The 22,660-nt window shown below is 43.2% G+C and overlaps 1 protein-coding gene across 1 annotated transcript in view; it reads left to right on the forward strand.

The window, feature by feature from the left end:
• EPAS1 (endothelial PAS domain protein 1) overlaps positions 1-22,660 on the forward strand; it is an 87,399-nt gene that overhangs the window by 45,884 nt on the left and 18,855 nt on the right. The window contains exons 2-6 of the mRNA XM_077134139.1: positions 1,691-1,881; positions 9,057-9,208; positions 9,638-9,722; positions 13,205-13,323; positions 13,439-13,644. Of these exons, the coding sequence (XP_076990254.1) occupies positions 1,691-1,881; positions 9,057-9,208; positions 9,638-9,722; positions 13,205-13,323; positions 13,439-13,644 (753 nt within the window). The remainder of the gene's footprint in view (positions 1-1,690; positions 1,882-9,056; positions 9,209-9,637; positions 9,723-13,204; positions 13,324-13,438; positions 13,645-22,660) is intronic.

Here is a 22,660-nt window from a genome sequence, read left to right on the forward strand (position 1 = left end):
GACTCCATTTTGCCTTTTCCTTACCAGTTTCTTCCTCTCTGCCTTGTCTGCACATCCCCTAAGGATGGGACAACAGCAAAGAGAAGCTTTATGCTTGCAAATGTTGGTATTAATTTCACAGCCAGAGCCAGGGAGCTTTTAGCCCCATGTTGGTTTCTCTTGAATGTTATAATGGGCAGGTTACGGTGTTTATGATACTTTTGTCTGGGAGTGCAAGCATTGGTGCTGGAGAATGGGCTCCAGCATCTTATAGATGCCAGTTATTCACCTGGCTCTCATGACACAAAGGGCTGATGCCCACGGTTTTACCATCCTGTCCCCTTTCTACCCATCCTTTCCTGTGTCAGAATGACTGCACACATTTAACAACTGCTTTCGTTCCACAGAGGTCAGGATTAAAATGTGATAGCTATAAACAATTGTTATATTATTAAAGCTATATATTATATAATATTATTATAATTATTATGTTATTATATAATATGTAATTTATTGTACATTATTATATAATATAGAATAACAAATAACATTATTTTATTCTAGTTCTAGACTTTTTCTGTATAATGTATAGAAAATATTATGTACAGTACATATATTTTTATGAAAATAGGCTTGTACTAATCTGTTTTGTAATTTTTTTTACTCTTATCACCTTTTCATATACAGGATTTTTTATATTAGCTAGCATTTATTGCTTATTATTGGGATAGCCCCAGTGCTAACGATTTTACATAAGTTATCTCACTTAATCCACAGTGTCTTTGTAGAATAAGGATTGTTTTCACCATTTTACAGATGAGGAATCTGAGCTGAACTAGGTTTAAATGATTTAAGTATATAGAGCTAGCAAGCAGGGAAGTTGGAATTCCAACCCAGGCAGTTTTGGCTTTTAAACTTCCCCTGTGAGAACTTGACATGAGCTTTATAAGAAGGCCCAGGCTTTCTTTAGTATTTGCTGAAATAGGCAGGCTTTTGTGTGTGTCATCTTTCCTTCTGCCCTGCAAAGAAGAGGAAAATGCGGCTGAGACAGGCTTGTGACATATGATGGCAGAGTTTGGAGAGAGAGCCCATTTTGGCCTGTTCCTTATTTAACCCTTATCACATACTTGCTTTAGGAACTTATGGTGTCTGGCTGACTGTTTTTGTTGGGTTGTAATGGCATTTTCAATTTTTACTGTAGAAATGACTCTCTATAGTGAAGTGTGAACCAAAGTCCAGTACTGGACTTCTATTTTTCTGAGTGGATTTTATCCAGAAAAAAGAGAACCTTGAATCAGTTTTTCATCTTGTCCTCTAGCGCCTTTGACCCAGCCTTCTGGGCCACAGGCCATAGCTTCCCCACCCATCCGTCACCATCCCTGGGCATTCACCCCAGTCCTCAGATAACCCAGGACTAAGTCTAAGGCATCACCAGTTAATTAACTTAATCAGCATGTTCCTACTGAAACCCCACTTATGTGAAGCTCTGATCTGGACTCCATGGGAATACAAGAGGAGGAGGGAGGTGGAAGTGACAACCAACACACACAAAAATCTAGCTAGAAATATAAAGCAGGCTGCGTGTGGCTTGGACAACTAGTGTGAGCCGAGAGCAGATCAGTGGAAGAGTGTGGTCCATGAGGTTGTAAAGCAGGAGTGTGATAAGTTGGCCGTCATATTTTAGGGACTAACCTCTTCTTTCTCAATTTAGGAGTAGCTCAGAGAGGAGAAAGGAGAAGTCCCGAGATGCTGCGAGATGCCGGCGGAGCAAGGAGACAGAGGTCTTCTACGAGCTGGCCCACGAGCTGCCCCTGCCTCAAAGCGTGAGCTCCCACCTGGACAAGGCTTCTATCATGCGGCTGGCCATCAGCTTCCTGCGAACACACAAGCTCCTGTCCTCAGGTGAGGCTGGCAGTTGCCCCCAGGCTGCTGCAGACAGGCAGACTTACCAGATGTCCCTACAGACAGGAGGCCGCTGTGGTGCCCGAGCATAAGGGTCACTGCTCTTCTTCCCTGGGAGCTCCCACAAAAACACCATCATTAGTGCTTTGTTCCTTAGGTTAAACATCTCCTTTCCAACAATGACCTGTGCAATGAATACAGCCCTGGGATAGGGAGAAAGGACAGGACCAGGGGAAAGCATGGGGACCTGGAAGCGAAGGAGGGCAAAAAGGACTGGGAGAACTAAAAATAGATTTGGCTGACTTCCCGGATTTATTGCCATCTGGACAAAAGACCCATGCTCAGCAATAGATTTAGGAAATTTGGGGTCCTTATCTTTGACTTAATGGACTTCTTCAGAATTGTGGGCAAGACTGTCCATATCATCTTTTCCCCTCTTACTAGCCAGTTACACCAGGCAAATTATTTTGCCTCTCTGAACACTGGTTTCCTCATCCATAAAACAGAGTTAAAAGATGTGTATGTTACTGAGTGTCTATGAGAATTAACGGAGACGATGCCGGTAAAGCACATGGTCCGTCCACACTCATTCACTCTGGGGTGTCCCTGATTGATAACCTAAAGCAAGACCCCCTCCCCATGGAACTAACCAAGTCTCACCCGCTCAAGTATCTCTGCAACTCTCAAGTTCCCAAAATGTCTTTTTTTTTCTCTCTCAGAGAGTTCACATTCTTCAAAAACTATATCCTGTTAGTCCTGATCAGAAAGGGGAGACCTAAGAAGTTTCCCAGTTCAGTACTATGTGGAAATCTCATCTAGTCTGTCACTTTTGTGTGGAAACTGGTCAGCATGTAGTGTCCCTCCCCATCCCAATGTGGCCACTGCAGGTGGGCAGTGTCCAAGACAGTGAGTGTGAGGAAGGCAGGCAGAGAGGGGAAGGTCCTTTTGTGGTTGGTTTTCCATTTTCCTGAGTAAGCATGGTGCCGTGGGGATGGGTTGATTCCACCATCCTGTTATGAACCAGCTATTCTGGGAAAGAAACCCTGGGCAGAGGGAATCCAGTGTGAAGTGGAGAGGCCAACCAACATGTGCTATTCTGGGCCCTGTAACACAGGAAGGATATGGGGGGAAGAAGTTCAGAAAATAGGATGACAGCTCAGTGGTCCCCAGGTTGGAGGGCTAGCTCTGTCCCACAGCTCTAAAGAAGTTCGCTGTGCAGCCCTGGGAGAGAGCAAACCAGAGGTGGTGTGCTTGGGGAGACCAAAGGCCAAGCCATGCTCTGTAAATGCATCCAAAGAAACAATGTAAAGCAACAGCAGAAGCGTAGTCATAGATGCTGCAGAAATACGGGAATAACTCTGTCAAGACTAGGAGAATCCATCAAAGGGCACGTGGGTGCTGCTTTCATTTAATCACCTTGGCTTGTCTTTCTACACAGGTGAAGGCAATGTCTGGTAATGTAGAAACTATCTTCAAACATAGAGCAGTCAGTCACCAATTTAGGACTAGAAGGGACCCCTTTTCAACACCCAGGAATAGCTCCTCTACTTCCCTACTATGGTATTTAAGATTCTTCTATTAGAAGTTGATTCCTTCAGGTTAATCATTGCTTCCTTCCGCTACCACCCTCCTCTCTCTCCCACCACAGAAGCCCTAGGAGGGGTAATCCATGAATTCTGGGACAGGCTCTGGCTGAATTTGGACTTATAAACTGTTTGAGACCTAGAGATTGTCAGATGAACCTTCTCGTTTCACAGATGATGACAAGTGAGGCATAGAATGGTTAAGGTTGTTCAGAAAGTGGCACATCTAGCACATGGCAAATCTGCATCTGGAATTCAAGTCCTTTTGAATCTTGGGCGGAGGGGAGGACAGACATGAGATGCCAGGAGCATTCTGTAAATCTGGTCAGGCAAAGATGTTGTCAAAGGATTGGTGGGGAAAGGGTAGGGAGAAGGCAGGGAACCAAAATTAAACTGAGGCACCTGAGGGCCAGCCCTGTGTGGTGGGATGGAAAGGAAATCCTCAGACCAAGTGTATTGTTTCTCCCCTTTCTCTTGGTGCAGAGCCTTGTTCTCCACACTTTCCTGCACTAGAGCCTGGTCGTCTTTCCCAGTGGTACAGAGGTTGGCTTAGAGAGGCTCCTGCCTGCGTCGGTATCAGTGGGAACCCCGAGTGTGCCAGTCCCCGTGTGTGCTAGACACGCCCAGGAAGAGAGAGGACCAGAGTGGGCCACAGCAGGCCATCACACATCCCAGCTGTTGCAAATTGTAGACACAGACTGCCCCTGCCCAGTCAGAACACTCAGCCTGTCCGTGCTGGTGCCCTCTGTCCCAAGGAAAGAAATGGGTAAAAGGATATAAAGTTTCTACATTTGGCCGTTTGGTCCTGGTGACCTTGAAGGAGATGTTCTCATAAAAGGAGCATGGCCCCGGGGGAGTAAGAGGTGGCTTTTCAACATCCTCTTTTCCCTAACTTCTCTTCCAGGCTCCTGCTGCAGGCTTTTCTGGACCAGGAACTTCTTAGAAATTGTTCTCAGGAATTGTATATGAGATAGGACCTTCTTTCTTTTTAAATTTTATTTTGCATTTTCAACACATAAAGCTATTGAGAAGGAATACAGGATTTGTAACCAAAGGGACCGCTGTTTGGAAACTCAGTTTGGCTGCCTCCTTTCTATACAACCTTGTGACCGTTTCTTTCCTGTCGTTGAGCCTTAGTTTCCTCATCTGTACAAAGGAAGAATAGTCATCCCCTTGCAGTGTTGTTTAAGGATTAACAGATACAAAAGATCTTATGCCATTGCTTGCTACATGTTAGGCTCTCAATAAGTTATAGCTAAAAAATAAAAGCATTACTAATAATTAGTTTATAATAAATGTAGGCTTCTGGAGAAATGATATAAATGAAACTCCAATGCAAACCCTTACTGTCTTCCTTTCTCACCTTTCAGCAATTTCTGTCACGATGCAGAGTTGCCAACTTTTCCAAATTAAAACAGGCCAGAAATTCATTATTTAAGCACTTCTAACAAAGATGAGCACCGATTTTGGCTCACATTATAATAGGAAATAGCTGGTTGCATACCTCAGAGTTCAAAAGGCTAAAAAAGACCAGGTTTTGCTTTAGAAAAGTTGCTTCTTTACTTAGTAACGTTTCCCTTTGATTTTCACAGTAGGCTGTTCTGTGTGGGAATTTTGGAGAGGAAACCTCAACATTGAGAAATTCAGGCTGTGGGTCTGGGCCTCCAATTGAGATTCGTATCACAGGAAGCAAACTGAAACAATGGCTTTATGATATTAGCTTCCACGCTGCGCTAAGAACAGAACACAGTCTGAGGGAAACATCAGTGGAAGTGCCGCCCAATTGTCTTACGGCCTCTTTCAAGATGAGCCCCACAAACTGTGGCTGAATCAGGGTCACTTCTACATTCTGAGGGCATTAAACTACAGTAAATATGCAAAATTCACTTTTGTTATGAAATTAATTTAGGGCTTCCCCAAACTCTTACATGTTTGCTTTAAATATATTTCCCACAACAGCTAGGAATCAACACAAAGCAAGGTTTCTAAAAACAAATGTCAGATTTACTATTGATTTGTTGTTATTTGCTTAGTGAAAGCATCATCAGTCTTAATAAGAGATTATGATTTTCTGATTCGTAGCCTACCAAGGGAAAGATACTAAAGTGTGGAACAAGTAATTTCAAAGTTTTTGCCATGACCTTTCCATGCAGGAAAGGTGTGACCAAGGAAAGCAAAAGTATGGAGGCAGAAATGGTTTCTGGTACCTTCCCATGCCCCATTTTCAGACTTCTTTCCCCACATCCTCCCTAATTTTTTTACTGTCCCACCCCCTCATCCCACCTCCACTCCCAACATTTTTCTGTTCTGTTTGGAAATGAGCCAGCAAGCTGATTCATGCTAGATTGTTAATGACTGAGAACAACTAATGTGCAACCTCTTCCAGAGATCCTGACGTAGTTCGAGAAAATCATTCCCTTAACTTAAACCAAAAAAGCATGGTCAATCAGGAGGTATTTCCTGAACCCAAACCTGTGCTACATCTCATGAAAAGTAATACAGAGAGGTAAGATAGTAAGATGTAAATGACAAAGCAATGAATCTCTAATGATAAACTTTCAGGACTCTCTGGTAGGCAAGCAAGATCAGATTTTTCTGCCAAAGGTTTGAGAATGGGATTTAAAGATATGAATAAGTGATCCAAAAATAATATCTTCTTGGCTTCAGTGAGGTCACCAGAGGTAGTAGGGGGTCTACTGCAGTGGGAAGACTAGAGAGGGGGGATCAATTTAGGCAGAGCCCTTAAATTGAAAACCCTGTGATGATTCCTCAGCGGTGACTGACTGCAAAGCATATCTTGCTCCAGGAAGATCAGATCAGAATGGTTCTAAAGTAAATCCTGGAACTTCTCAGGAAACAAATCAGAAAACGGCCCGGTGGAATAAAGTCATAGCCTGACCAGCAGGACTGTTGTGACAGCCTGGCCTCACAGATCTGGCCAGGAGGTGTCTGCTCTGCCACCCTGGCCACTCACCCCAGATGTCCAGCTCCTGCTGCCCATGGGGTTCCGCCTTACAGGGGTGGCGCTGCCTGAAGGAAATGAGCAGTGCTCCGGAAAAAGTGCTCCAAAACCTCAGCCCGCACATATCCTGGCTGTAGGGAGTCATCAAAGCCTGTTTATAGGGGCTATTTTTAGCATTAAAGATCTTGTTGTGTTCCGTGGGCCCAGCATGCAGTGCCTCTGATTTTCGTGACCAGGATCTCTTCTTTAGAGTCAGACCCTGAGGGTCTTGGAAAGCAGATAACTGAGGCCCAGAATCCAAGATGATTAAAAGACCTGGTTGGCAGCTTATCAGGCACATGGCCCAGGCTCCTCACTTTTTCCGCACCCAGAATTTATTCTCAATTCCTGTGTAACCTTCAGCTCTTTATTGCCACCTTTCCTACCCGTCTGCACTCCTCGAGGGAAAGAATTGCCCTTATCCCTCTCGCAGTCCCTGGTGTGCCTTAGTACAGGAATGAGCACGCAGTAAATGACCTCTGTTGACCAATGGCCTCACCGATTTCCCGCTTTGTGCCTATACAGGGCAGGCACAATAGTCAAAGCTTAATAATTGCTTGGTGAGTGAGTTTTTGATGGTCCTAATACCAATTTGGATATTAATGATATGTTAGGGAAGATATGAAATTCACATGAAAGAGCAGGAGAAAAGGCAGGGTAGAATTCAGCAGGAGGGGATGTGGCATGAGCCTCTGGACCCCTTGGATGAGGGGCCACCTCCCTGCTCTGCAGTTTTCACCCTCAGCTCCAAGTAGAGTGATAATGGCCCAGCCAGGTCCCTTTGGAAGCCCTCAGGAGGAGATGCAGATGCTGTGGGAGCAAATAGTCCCACAGAGGGAAGAAGCCCCACCCAAGTCCTGCTGCCCCAGGGTCCCTGCTTCCTGGTCCTCCAGCCAGTGTGTGTCTTCAGTTCCGAGACCTTCCCTTTCCATTCGTGGCCCCTTCGCCCTCCCGCCCAGGGGCCAGCAGGCCCACTGCTGCAGCCAATTTCACCATCTCCTGGAAGCATATGTTCTGGGCACAGACAGAAACCAGTTTGGCTGTGTTGAAACTGTTAAAAACAGGAAATTTTAAGCAGAAGTATTTCCTCTGGACCTACTAAACCCAAACAGAGTTGTCTTGGGATTGCTCCAGATTTTGAAGTCAGTCTTACCACTGAGATCAAAGAAATTGAAGAGAAAATATCTTCTCAGGAACCACAGAGCTGGTCTTCTGCTTGTCTGGAGAAGGGGACACCTATCTGATGTCATTTAAATGAAAGTGAAAACTTCTCCTCCCTCATGCCCCCAAATAGGACACCATGTGCTGAAATAGCTGTTCTCCATATTCGGGTCACTCATTGGACCTCATCATTAGCATCACCCGGGAAGTTGTTAGACAAGCAAAATTAGGCTTGTTGAATTAGGAACTCTGGGTCTGGACTCCATCCAAAGTCAGCTAGCTTCATGGTTATGTGACCTGTGCAGTCTTATTTCATCCTTACGATTCAATGAGATGGAAATTATTATCCCTGCTTAGATGATGAGGAAACTTATATTCAAAGACTGTTACCTCCCCAAAGTCATGGCTTATCAAGAGATAGAGGTAGGAATAGAATTTGTGTTTACTTGACTCTAAAACCTATAAATGGTTAAGAGTGGGGCTTCTAGATGATTGTATAATGATACAGCTTTCACAATATGACTGTGTGAGGGTGAAAACCTTGTGTCTGATGCTCCTTTTATCTACCTTATCAACAGACAAGTAAAACATATGGAATAAACATGAGTAATAGGGGGAACAAATGTTAAAATAAATTTAGATTGAAATGCTGGTGATCGGTGACGGGGAGGGGTGGGGGGTATGGTATGTATGAATTTTTTCCTGTTTTCTTTTTATTTCTTTTTCTGAATAGATGCAAATGTTCCAAGAAATAATCATGATGATGAATATGTGACTGTGTGATGATATTATGAATTACTGATTATATATGTAAAACAGAATGATCAAAAGTTATGAATGTTTGCATTTGTTTGGTGTTTTTTTGGTATTTAAAAAAATTTAAATTAATAAAAAAAAAATAAAGAGTGATATTTTCTAGATTCAGCTGCCTGGGTTCAAAATGCAGTTCAAAAGCTTTACAGCCTTGGCCAGTGCCTTAGCTTCTCTAAGCCTCATCTGTCAAATGAGACTAAGAATAGAACCCACCTCATGGGTTGCTGTGAAGATTATATAATGTGCTTAGTACAGTGCCTTGCATGTGGTTCTTGGTCATTATACATTAGCAGCTAAATGCATGCTCCTGCTGTCACCATGACCACTCACACATCCATGACCTCTGCTGCCACCATCACCACCAGCTGTACCACAGATGCTGCTACCACTAGAAATATACTGCCCACAAGTCTCTATCAGAGGGTCCTTGTGTAAGTAGGTGCTCAACAAATGCCTCTATCTGAGCATGTGGCAAATATTCAAATGGTTGGCAGTGTGAGTTTCCAGAAAAGGTGACTGTTGTCTTCAAGCCGTTCTTGGGAGTTGGCTGTCCATGCCGATCATGTCTCTTGTAGCACCACATTCGTGCAAACCATTCACTGTCCCTCTCTTTCCAGTTTGCTCTGAAAATGAGTCTGAAGTGGAATCTGACCAGCAGATGGACAACTTGTACCTGAAAGCCTTGGAGGGTTTCATTGCCGTGGTGACCCAAGATGGCGACATGATCTTTCTGTCGGAAAACATCAGCAAGTTCATGGGACTCACACAGGTGATCCCCTCCTCTGTCTCTTTTATAAAGGGAACAAGTTTCCCTTTAGGGGTAGAAATTAGTAGAAGGCGTTGGTCCCCATCACTCCTGGCCCCTCCCTACACAGCCCTCTCTGACCTTAGCTGACCTGAAGTCACAAGGCTCAGGAACAGGACTCATACTCCCTGGCATTGGACTTGGCATTGCTGATGTCCATCCTGATCTAGTTTAACCCCTTGCTGTCTAGATTAACAGGGCAACCTTGGAGGAACACATCTCTGTCATCAACAGGTAGTCCTCTATCACATCTGTCTGTCTGTCTGTCTGTCTGTCGCCTCAGTGGGTCACAACACTTCCTCATCTCCAAATCTAGAAAGTGACTCACCTTCCTCTTGGAGTCTTCTGCCTCAATATTAAGAATAAGGAAACCCAACCTTGTTTTTGAACCAGGTGGAGCTAACAGGACACAGTATCTTTGATTTCACTCATCCCTGTGACCATGAGGAGATCCGTGAGAACCTGAGTCTTAAAAATGGTAAAGTATTCTTCGTTGTGTATTCCTTCCTTCTTGCCCAACCTGGGAGATCTGCATTCTATTTGTGTACAAGTATAGGAGAGGCAACTTGTGGCCACTGTGATACAGAAAAACCGACATCCATAAAAAGGCCAGCAGAGCTGGCCCTCTGTATAGGTTTATAACTGGTGAGATGAGAGTGAGGACCCAGCACTCAGAAATCAATCCTCTTGGGCCTGCATGGCATTTGATATCACACTATTAGGCCGCTCCTTTGATTTAGGATACCGTCTTCAGAAGATTTCATCACCTGAGAGTTTAGCATCTCTGCCAAATGACACCACCCAAATCAACAAACTTGTCTGTGCCAAAGTTCATGGAAATTGTTACACTTGTCTATTGCTATGTACAAATCAACCGAACACAGTGGCCTAAATGGCAGTCACTTTATTATCTGTGTCACAGTTTTGTGGTTCATGTGATGTCAGCTGGGCTGCAGCATTCTGGGAGCTCAACTGGGCTGGGGTGTGGAGATGGATCACTCACGTGCCTGTACCTTGGTGGCAGGTGGCGGGAAGTGTGGGCTCATCTGGATGTGGGGACAACTGGGCCTCTCATTCCATGGAGTTTCAGACCCCTTCCCATCTGGTGTCTCTACAGTAGCTAGACTTCTTACATGTCAGCTTAGCACTCCTAAAAGTACAAAAATGGAAACTGCCAGATCTTCCCATGGCTTAGTCCTGTGACTGGCCTAGCCTCATATCTGCCTTTTTGTGTTGGTTAGAGTACGTTACAGGTCAGCCCTGATTCCATGTGGGAGGGAACCACATAAGGACATGAGTATCAGGAGACATGGCTCATTGGGCCACCATTGTAGACTAGCCACCGTAGGAGCCAAGTACGACTTGGTGCTCTTGTGATGAGACATGGGACAGATAGGTTTTGATGAAGAAGAAATTTTGTAAGGTGCAGTACACTACACCCTACTCATAGAGGTATCCCTACGAGAGGTCAGCTGATGAGAAGGTCCGTTCATGCAGGAGGCACTTTGCAACAGCAGTTGGAGCTGTCCCCTGAGCTCCTCTCACTGGGGACTTTCAAGCCATAAGGTAGAATATTTCAGGACTGAAGCTTTGGGCAGAAGTGGGGTTCAGTGACTTTCAAGGTCCCTCTTGAACTTGGAATTCTATCATTGCACTTGGAAAATTCTGCCCATGTCAACACATCCCCCTTTAACATCTCTTAACTGCCATGAGACGTGTTTTTGCCCAATCTGAATAACATAGGCAATAAAGCCGAGCCTTCAAGGGTATACACCGTTACTGCACCTACTGCAACGCAGACGTTTCATCTGCTTACCTCCACTCTTTTCCAGATTGGGTCTGCAGTCCACGCGGGGTGCAGAATTGCAGCCGTCTGCCCCTACTACCACCATCACTCATCTCTCACCCACCCCTCTGCTCTCCCACTGTAGGCCTTGGACAGCCTGGCTCCTAAAGTTAGCAGGCTGCAGAGCTCTCCATGGGTTATCTGATGTATTGTCTGAGCTGCTGAGGAAGTCCTGTTTGGTTCTGTGGGGAAGGGGCTACCAGTCTTCCTGAATCCCTTTCTGAAGCAGCTGCTTGAAGCCCGAGAAAAGCAAAAGGTCTCTCATTTCTTCTCTGCCCCAGAAATCTCTTGCCACCTGGGTTCTTAGTCTTAGGCTAATCTTGCCCCTGGTTTCAGGTTGGCTGTGTGACCTGAGCCAAGTCACTTCTCTTCTCTATTCCTTGGATTCATTCTTTTCAAGCTGATGCTATTGGACTAGGCAAACCTAGGACCATCCACTTCTCAAGTGCTATGATTTCACATGTTTACCTGTGTAGAACTTAAGATCTCGTGGTCCTTGTCCTGGGGACTTGAGATGTAAGTCAAACTCAGTGAATCAGCAAATACTCGTTGAAGCTTCCAGCCTGTGAATGCACTCACAATCTGGGAGCAAAAAGTTCATATGAGCTCCTAGAGGGGAATCAGCCTGCGAGGCAAATGTAGCAGGCTTTGAAGGGCCGGCAAAGGACCTCGAACTTTATCCTGTACACATAAGGGAGCTGTTGAAGGTTTTTGATCATGGGTTGGGTGATATGATTGGAGCTATGTTTAGAATTACTAACAAAATGATTGACTGGCGAGAATACAGAGGTTAAGAAGTTAAAAGTCCACAGTAGTAGCCCAAGCAAACAGCTACAAGTAAGTCCCCCCAGCTCCTCGGTCCCCATACCTGGCCTGGTCCTGATGGATCCAGGCTACAAACTTCAGGTATGTTTCATTCTGTACAAATCCTGAGGATAGGAGAGACAGCCTTATAATAATAAATTAAGAATATTTGCTCTTATAAAAACAACAATGTAGACGGTTCACTGTTTGGTCTATAACTTAGTGGCTCTCCTCAGGAGGTTTAAGGTAGGTTCAGGGGTGTCACCATTCAGTTCACACATGATTCTTCAGGAACATGTCAGTCGAATCAATCCAAGTTCCCGGGAAGTTTAGGTGTGGAGGATGGTGGCTGTGCTTAGAGGGAAGGGTGTCACTCTTAGAAATGAGACTCTGGATTATTCTGTGAGGCTGGAGAGGGTCAGGAGTGTACCTTAGAAGGCCCAATGGGGATGGAGGTTTAGGCAGAATTTAAACCTGGAGAAGTGGGCCTCCACTGGCACTTAACCACATCCATTACTCTATATCACAGAAAGTGGGGAAATGTCTAAATGGGCAGGCTATTTGGAGACTGTAAGGGAAGGAGCTGTATTATCGGTTTGGGTGATGTATTTATTTCTTGCTGAGAGAGGGCACAATCCATGAAGAGTTGATCCTCAAATGGACGTGCTCACTAAATTCCAGGAGGTTTGGACCAGAAGTTGCTCTTGAACCTTGGCATATGTCACATCAGGGTGAGAGCTGATGGCACGTTATCCTGTAAGCAGCCATTGCAGGTTGCAGATACAGTTTAGAAGTTTCAAATTCCTGAGGGAGGGTTATGAAGAAAGGGCAGGAGTGTTGGAGGGACATTTCTAACAGGGGAGCTCCAGTAGCTGTGGTCCCACCCAGACTGTCCCCAGAAATTCCCGTTAGAAAACCTGCGCCTGCCCCAGGAGGGATGTGCTGAGACTAAGGGATGTGCTGAGACTACGTCTAATCATCACTTTTAGCTGCCCTGCTTCTGAATCAAGCATTGACCAAGTGCCAGGGCAATGAAAGTAAAATGTTGTCACTGCCCCCACGCATCAGGGTGGTTATGCACCAACTGAGGGGTCAAGCTGGGAGATTGAGAAGCCATCAGTCCATGGGCCAAGTTGGGGCTCAGTGTCCATGGCTGGCAGCAGCCCAGGGAGCCATGGGTGGCATCCGTGGCCTGAACATGGAGAGGAAGTACAAACCATAAACTATCCAGGACAACTGCCCCTGGGCCCCTCTTCTGAGTATAAATGGTCAAACCGAATTCAATGGGCCCCTCCTCTTCCACCCTCCAGGCTCTGGGTTTGGGAAGAAAAGCAAAGACGTGTCCACGGAGAGGGACTTCTTCATGAGAATGAAGTGCACGGTCACCAACAGAGGCCGGACCGTCAACCTCAAGTCAGCTACCTGGAAGGTAGGACAACCTCAGGCCTGGGGTGTGGTCCTGGGTCTGAGGCAGTGGGGGCCCTGAGGCCCTGCCCTCCCCGTGCCCTCAGCCCCATGCCTGACCGTCTGTGGCTGGTCCCCAGGTCTTACACTGCACTGGCCAGGTGAAGGTCTACAACAACTGCCCTCCTCACAGCAGTCTCTGCAGCTTCAAGGAGCCCCTCCTCTCCTGCCTCATCATCATGTGTGAGCCCATCCAGCACCCGTCTCACATGGACATCCCCCTGGACAGCAAGACCTTCCTGAGCCGCCACAGCATGGACATGAAGTTCACCTACTGCGATGACAGGTGGGACGCCGTGGGTGGGGTGGGTCCCACCTGCATGTCTGTGTGGTTGTGCCTGTGGGAAAGCTGTGTGTCTGGGGGCATGAAGGTGCAGCTGCCACTGTGCAGGTCTGTAGTTGCGGCAAAGAGGCACCTGATACCGTACGTGGTGGACCTACTCAGGAGCAGCTTCAGGGTCTGCCTGCAGAGCTGTGCTGGTGAGCAGCCCTGCTGTCGTCGCTGTGCTGTGTGCACATCCCTCCACATGGGTGCCAGGCTCCCGAGGGATTTTCCAGCATAGTCTCCCTTCCCTGAGAGACCAAGATCTAGAGATTTTCATTAGTACTCCCGATTCAGAGGCCAGCCGGGGGCTTCAAGTTCTGGTCTGGACACTGACCCACAGCAGGATGGCTGCACCGTGTTCTCTTCCCCTACCAGGCTTTCCTTCAGCCTTGCTCCTCTTGTGAGAAACTCCATCCCAGCCTCTGCCCAGAGGACTGAAGGCTTTTGCTTGAAGGGAGTTAAACCAGCCTCTGACCTCCAACGCCAGGTCCAGCTGGAAATTCTCTTACCATATAGTGTTAAGAGCGTGGGCGCTAGGCTAGGCTGCGTCAATAAATGTTCAGGATTAGCTATCATTCCCACTCTAAAGTGTTTCTTTATTCAGGTCGTTGACAGAGTACCTGCGACTGCTAACTTAAGCCATAAATCATGTTGAGAGTTGAAACTAGGAGAAGAGGCTTGGGTCACTGGGAAAGAATGTTAAAGCCCCACCATAGCTCCTAAGTCTCCCACCTGCCTCCCCTCTGGCCTTCCCTCCAGGCCCTGGTATTGGGAATGTGGGGTCCCGAGGCCCGAGAGGTAGAAGGAAGATGATAGGAGAGAACAGCTAGGATGGGCAGTGACCACCACTGGGAGTGAAGGAAAAGCCAGGAAAAGGTGCTGGCTTAGAAAGACAGAGACAGGGTGGGCCAGGCTCCAGTAAATGTCACTGTGGGTTGGTAGCTAGTCCATCCCTGGAGGTGTCTTCCAGGGAAGGAGTCTCTCAGCCTGACCTCAGCTTTCTACAGTAGCCGAGTCACTATTTTTTCCCCAAAGTCAAAATCTCTGCAGCAACACTGCCACCCCACCACTCCCCTCTGACCTACTATGGTTTCTCTTCACAAAATCTAAGATCTCAGTTTTCCCATCTCTAAAATGGGATAATACTCAGCCTATTGTAAATGAATTAATGGCTTGAAAGCACATTGAAAAGTACAAACACCATACCACATGTGATGCTTCTTATTATTGCTTATGTCTTATCCCCTCTCCTTACCCTACTCTAAAGCGGTCTCCCCCGATAGATCTAGGAGCCAGGGTCACTTGTGAAGTCCTTTATGGCTGGAGGTCTGAAAAAGGGAATAGAAATCACCAGCAAGAAATTGTCTTGCCTTTCCCAACAGCAGGAAACCCCAGGAGAGCGAGCCCTGCTCAGTCTGCCCCAGGCCCACCCACCTTTCGCTCTTCCACTGGGCAGCCTGGGGATCTGGAGCTTCTGCATGGACAGGGCCCTACTTTCCAGGCTAGGCTGAGTTTTCTCTCCCCTGATTCCAAACTGGCCTGGCATTGGTCCGCGGCCCCTTCTTAGAATTGACCACCACTCCCAGCACAGTTTAAGAACTTATAAGAAAATATCCTTGAGTCAGAACTGTCCCCCCAGTTCTGACTTCCACAATCCTAGAATTCAAGGGTCTCACAGGTGGTGGGTAGATGTGTAAGTATGAAGGAGTGCTCTAACCTCATAGGGAGAAAATGTCACGGGGGAAGGCTTTTATCCTGGAATCTTGATACAGCGAGGCCTTTATTTTAGTTACTAGTGTTGTCGTTTTTGTGGTGGTGATGGCAGTGGTGATGATGATGATGATTAAAGAGAGATTATGCCAAAGGCAGACACCAGAGGAATGCATGGTTTGTATATTGTTATGTATCAGGCAAAGTCTTTGTATTCAAATGAACATTCTGAGCATTCTGAGATAACATGGGAAATCCCCTGAGGTTGCCATGGTGGCCAGTTTGGCTCGCCAGAGCCCGTCCTATCTCAGCTGTACCCTGACACGGGGGCCCTGTGTCTCTGGCCTTCAGATGAGGTTGCAGCCAGAATGTCTTAGCCACACAGCCCCAGGCTGGCTACGGGTACTGTAGCGGTGAAAGGTGGATGTACCCCTGTGGGAAAAGCATGTCCATAAGGTGACTCCATGAACTCTGGGAAAACCCTACTGCCCTAAAAAAAAAAATTTCCATTCCTAGATTATACCAGTAAAGAATGGCTTTTTTAAAAACTTAAGACTTTGATCTATTAAAGTAAGGGAAAGCATCCTCTGGGAAAGGTAATTCCAAGTTATCCTTCATTCAAAGAAGGTAATTCCAGTTATCTTCTTTGGATGAAGTCAGGTCATATCCTGAAAGTTCCTAACCTTTGGATAAAAGAAGAAGGGAATTGAGTGCCTAAGAATGGTTGAAGAGGAGGTGAATGCAGACAGGAAGACACTGTGCTGGCTTCTTAGTTTGGTTCAGGGCTGGTAGGCAGAACTGATACTAGCCTGAAGAAACCTGTGATTAAGGGATTTGTGACTCAGAGTGTGGAGGAAAGTATTGCTTATAAATTCTGCTGGATGCATTGTATTTTCAGCAAAACTTTGCCTCGCAAGAAATCTAATTATATGGCCAAACTCTGAATTCAGCAGTGCTAGAGAAATTAATATGGAGGCATCTAGAGGCTGTAACGTTGTGCCACACAGTTGTATTTAAACAATTAGCAGATGAGTTACAAGGGCACATCCATGGTTTAGACAATTTATGGAAGTGAGTATTTTAAGTTCCTAATCCTTAAGTATTTATTGATTGATTACTTTGGGATTTTTTGATTTGAGTAGCTTGTTTTCAGTCTTTGTGTTGGGAATGGAAAAAGGTATGTGTACACACATACACACAAACACACACACACACACACACACACACACACACACCCCAACACGTTCTGCTCCTTGATACTATTGAAAGATAAATGCTTTAAAAGCAATACCTACATGTGATAGCTAATATTTCCCTGATTAAAATTTCCATGTTAATCAGAGAAATCACCAGGTATAATGACATCTGCTACACATGACGGGCTGTGATATCCCACAAAGAAGATTATTTTCCTATAAGGAAAATTAAAAACGATCTGAAGAAAATGTAAGACAATCAGAAAACCACAAAATCAAATCTGAGGTAGTTTGGTACTTTTTCTCAGATGTCTTGAGATTAGATCACAGATACAATCAATACAAGGAATGAAAGGACCACTGAGAAAAAGAGAAGGGAGAATAAAGATGAAAGTGGGGGATGAAGTAAAATAAAAAGAGAAAAAGAGGACTCTAATCCTGTATTTAACTCTCAAGCAGTGCCCAAAACAACCTTTTCTAAAACAACTAAGGTTTAGCTAATAGAATGCAGATGGTTCAAAATGCATTTGTCCATCCCCTCTTCATTAACGGTTAGAGGATCAGACTAAGTTCTGTACTAATTATTTGAAACATAGTGAATTTTACAAAAATTGAATTCTGCAACAATATATCACTTACATTTAATGGTATCTGAGTTGATTGCTGTAGATAAGGGGAAAAAAGGAGAGTTTCAGGGTTCACAAAGAATAGCCTGATTATCGGTGCAATTGATAGTCTCATCTCCTTTATGACTCATACTTAGGTCTTATACTCTGTTTCCTAAAATACTGAGCAACAAATTAATGAACTGTTATTTATTTAGCATTTACTGTATATCTAATCCTGTGCAAGGGTCAAAGAAGTGAAAGAGGTCATTCCTGCTCCCCAGGAGCTTAGAGTTTGGGACATGAGCAACTTAGTGAGACCACAATGACTGGTACAAAATAGACCATTCCATTCACCCAAAAGGAAGAAAAGACTCGTTCCCAAGTTCAACTTTTAAATGGGATGGTTCTCAAATTCAAGTAGAGGTGCCATCTAGTGGCAAAAGAGAATAATTATAAAAGAAGCCAGGCCATTAAGGAAGGTAGGACAAACAAGAGAATTAACAAAACCAAAAGTTGGTTCTTTGAAAAGATCAATAAAATTGAGAAATTCACAACTAGACTGACAAAGAAAAAAGAGAGAAAATGCAAAAAGATTAAATCAGAGATGAGAGGGGGAACATTACTACCAACCCCACAGAAATAAAAAGGGTCATAAGAGGATACTATGAACAAATGTATGCCAACAAATTAGATAGCCTAGATGAAATGGACAGATCCCTAGAAACACACAATCTACCTGCTCAAGAAGAAACGGAATATCCCAACAGATCAATAACAAGGAACTAAATCAGTAATCAAAAACCTCCCAACAAAGAAAATCCCAGGCCAGATGACTTCACTGGTAAATTTCACTGAACATTTCAAGGAGAATCAATACTAATTCTGCTCAAACTCCTCCACAAATTTGAAGATGAAAGAATACTTTCTAACTCTTTCTATGAGGCCAACGTCACCCTAACACCAAAGCCTGATAAAGCTACTTACAAGAAAAGATATTACAGACCAGTATCCCTTTTGAATTACAGTTGTAAAAATCCTCAATAAAAAACTAGCAAAGTGAGTCCAATAGCATACTAAAAATAATTACATGCCATGATCAAGTGAAATTTATGCCGGGTATGCAAGGGTGGTTCAGCATAAGAAAATCAGTTAACAGAACAAAGAAAAAAAAACACATGATCCAATCAATTGATGCAAAAAGGACATTTGGCAAAATCTGGTATCCCTTCTTAGCAAAAACACTATAGAAAAGTAGGATTAGAAGAAAACTTCCTTAAAATTGTAGTGGGCATTTATGAAGAGCCCTCAGCTAACATCGTACTCAGTGGTGAAATACTGAAGCCTTTCCTTCTAAGATCACAAACAAGACAAAGATGTTTACTGTCACTGCTGTTATTCAGCATTGTTCTGGAAGTTCTAGTGAGAGCAATTAGAGAAGAAAAAGAAATAAAATGCATCCAAATTACAAAGGAAGAAATAAAACTTTCTGTATTTGCAGATGATATCATCCCATATAGGAAAAAAACAAAAAAATCCACAGCAAAGTGGCTAGAGCTAATAAATTCAGAAAAATGGCAGGGTTCAAGATCAATGACAAAAACCAGTAGTGTCTCTATGCACTAGTAATGAAGAATCTGAAGAGGAAATTTTTTTTTTTTTTTTTTTTTGCATGGGCAGGCACTGGCAATCGAACCCAGGTCTCTGGCATGGCAGGTGGGAAGTCTGCCTGCTGAGCCACTGTGGCCTGCCCTGAAGAGGAAATTTGAAAATCCCATTTACAATAATCAAATATCAAAGAATAAATTTAACCAAGAATGTAAGTGACTCACGTTTGGAAAACTGTAAAACACAGCTAAAAGAAATCAAAGAAGATCCAAATAAATGGAAGGACATTCCATGTTCATGGATTGGAAAACTAAAAACTAAGTTGTCAATTCTACCCAGGACAATTTTCACATTCAGTGCAACCCCAGTAAAATTCCAACAGCTTTCTTCTTTGCAGAAATGGAAAAGCCAGTCATCAAATGTATAAGGAAATAACCAAGTAGTGAAAACTATCTTCAAAAAGAACAAAGTTGGAAGACTCACATTTCCCAACTTCAAAACTTATTACAGACCTCCAGTAATCAAAACAACATGGTACCTGCACAAGACCCATGGAATAAAATTGAGAATTCATAAATAACAGTTCTGGAGAAACTGGATCTCTATTTGCAAAAGAATGAAGGTGGACCCTTATGTCACACTACTTACAAAAATTAACTTAAAATGGAACAAAGACCTGAATACAAGAACCAAGACATAAAGCTAGAAGAAAACATAGGGAAGCATCTTCAGGACCTTGTGTTAGGTAATGGTTTTTTAGACTTTACACCAAAAGAACAAGCAACAAAGAAAAAAATATACAAAATGGGCTTCATCGAAACTAAAAACTTTGTATATCAAAGGATTTCATCATGAAAGTAAAAACACAAACTACAGAATGAGAGAAAATGTTTGGAACCACATATCTGATAAGGGTTTAATCTCCAGAATCTTTTTTAAAAAAAATTCTACAATTCAACAACAAACAGAAACTATCTAATTAAAAATGTGTAAAAAAATGCAAATGGACATTTCTCCAAGAGGAGATATGCAAAAGATCAAAACTAACATTTTAAGGTGCTCAACATCATTAGCTATTTGAAAAATGCAAACCAAAATCACAAGGAGATATTTTTACACCCACTATAATGGCAACTATTTAAAAAAGAGAAGAAGAAAATAGCAAGTATTGGAGAGGAGGGGGAGAAATAGGAACATTCATTCATTGGTGGGAATGTCAAATGGTGCAGCTGCTGTGGAAAACAGTTTGCAGTTCCTCAAAAAGTTAAGTATGGAAATACCATATGGCCAGTCAATACCACTTCTAGATATACCCAATAGAATTGAAAGCAGGAACTCAAACAGGTATTTACACCACCAATATTCCTCGTGGCACTATCCATAAGTGCCAAAAGATGGAAGCAACCCAATTATCCATCCACAGATGACTAGATAAATAAAATATGGTGTGTGCATGCAATGGAATAGTCCTCCTGTTGTATAAAAGGAGTAAAATTAAGATACATGTGGCAAGACTGAAATTCGAGTTAAAGCCAGACACTTTTTGGACAATTATTGTATGATCTCACTGATACAAAATAATTAGAATAAGCAAATTCATGAAGTCAAAAACTAGAATTGAGGTTATCAGGAGCAGGGGTGAGGTAGTGAAGGAGGAGTTAATGTTTAATTGGTACAATTTCTGTTTGCAGTGATGAAAAGACTTTGGAAATGACTGGTAGTGATGATAGCACAGTATTGTGAATGTTGTTAAAAGGGAAATTTTAGTGTAAAAATGTATTACTAGAATACAAATTTTAAATATTTTTAATTTTTAAATTTAAACTATAATACCTGTATAAACTATGGCCTGTATTAATAGTATAACTATCTGATAGTATTTCATCTATCACAACAAAGATTAACACACTAATGCAACATGTTACTAAGAGGAAAAGCTGTGGGGGGTGGTATAGGGGAATCCTGTATTTTTTGCATAATTTTTCATGCAAAATTTAATTTAAAAATTTAAAAATGATAAAAGCAAATTATGTGGAGAGGAAAAGTATCATGGGGGGAGTATCAGAAATTACAAAGAGGGTGGGCAGTGGTGGCGCAGTGGCAGAGTTCTCGCCTGCCATGCCAGAGACCCAGGTTCGATTCCTGGTGCCTGCCCACACACACAAAAAAATATAATAATAAAAATTTTTAAATAAAAGAAAAAAATTACAAAGAAACTTTTAAATCAACAGGTGGATCATATAATCATTACAGAGAAGATAAAGAATTCAAGGACAACCCCGTTTTGTCATTAGATCAAGATTTTATAGGATATGATAGTGTCGAGTTACAGTTTAATAATATACTTGAATTTCAAAGTTTCTCAGTAAAAGTATATATGTTCAAAGAAATTGGGAATAGTAAAAAAGTGTGGGAAGTTGAAGATCATAAAGAGAATGTCAGTAAAGAAAATCATCAAGAGCTATGAAGTTTAATACATCCTCCCAGCCCCACACCCATACATATATCAAAATACCAAAAAAAAGGCAATATTATTGAAGTTTGAGATGAAAATAGACTAACTTCAAGCAAATTAATAGTAAAAGTGTATTTGTATTTTGCATATTGGGATACATTCAAGGTGTATATCTATTTTCAGATTTTAGCTTTTGATTTCATATATAGTGTATTCTAAATATTTTTGCACCTATACATACTAACCTTTCTGTACATACCTTATTTGAGATTGTAGTGTATTTCTTTAAATCCCTGACTTACAAGAAACTCTAAATGCTCTCTTGTGCATTTGTGTATCCTCCAGGTAACAATGTTCTTAAATCAGCCCTAAGAGAGTTTGAGAATCTAAGAAATGCGTATGTTTTATCCTGTCTGATGTAGTCTTTCAAAACACTCCCTGAAAAAAGTAGCTCTACAAATTCTCTTTGAAATTTATTTCAAGATTTAATAGATTTCACAATTCTAAAATCATTCCTTTTACGTGATTTGCCTTTCTGTTGCTACAATTCAAAGCTCATTTCCTCTTATTGCTTGTGGATTTCAGAGTATTAAGGGCAGCCATGGTGTTTGGTGGCTGTGTTGGCGGTGGCAGTCAGAGTAGGGTCATGCCAGGACTGAGCCAGGGCTCCCTTCCTACGTATAATTTCACCCCACAGTGTCCTCACAACACACCACACTGACCTGACGGAGTAGGAATTGATTTTCCATTAGCTGCCGAGCCGGTTGTGCAGGTTTGACATTGGCATGTGGTATTTGAGGAAAACACAACCCTTAAGTACGGTTGTTTAGAGCAAATGAAATCTGGATTAAAATATATTAAAACTAATAGTTACATTGAAGTCTGAGCTAGTGAATAGTCTGAATATTATTAAGGAAATGCAGTTTCAGTGCTATAAGCACATATAGGGATCAAAGTGCTATGAATCAGGTGTTGCCTGGGAGAGGCCATTACTGGGAAGGTGGAGGAAAAGAGGACAGACTTAAATAGAAGTTTGGTTTGCTGGCAGATACTTTTTTTTTTTTTGAAAAACAAACAGTGGTTATGAAATACTTAAAACTTTTATCCTCTTAAACAGTTCAGATACTCTCTAACCATCTTGCTTGCATGATTAATTTACTTAGCAAATCCTTTACTGATGTAGGGAGCAGGAGTAAAAGCTGTAGCCAGACCTCATTTGACCCCAGGCAGTGGCATCTGAAGTCCTGGAACTTGACTGCCGTGTCTCTCGTGAGCAGGCATGTGGTGGCCACAGCGGGGCGGGCGTCCTAGGCTGAAGGATAGATTTCTTCTGCCTCTTGGGCTAAGTCACTGACAATGTAGCCACAAGAATAATTTTCTTCCTAGAACTCTGCTACATTTTA

Source organism: Tamandua tetradactyla, chromosome 17, assembly GCF_023851605.1.
Source record: "Tamandua tetradactyla isolate mTamTet1 chromosome 17, mTamTet1.pri, whole genome shotgun sequence".
In the NCBI taxonomy this organism is placed as follows: domain Eukaryota; kingdom Metazoa; phylum Chordata; class Mammalia; order Pilosa; family Myrmecophagidae; genus Tamandua; species Tamandua tetradactyla.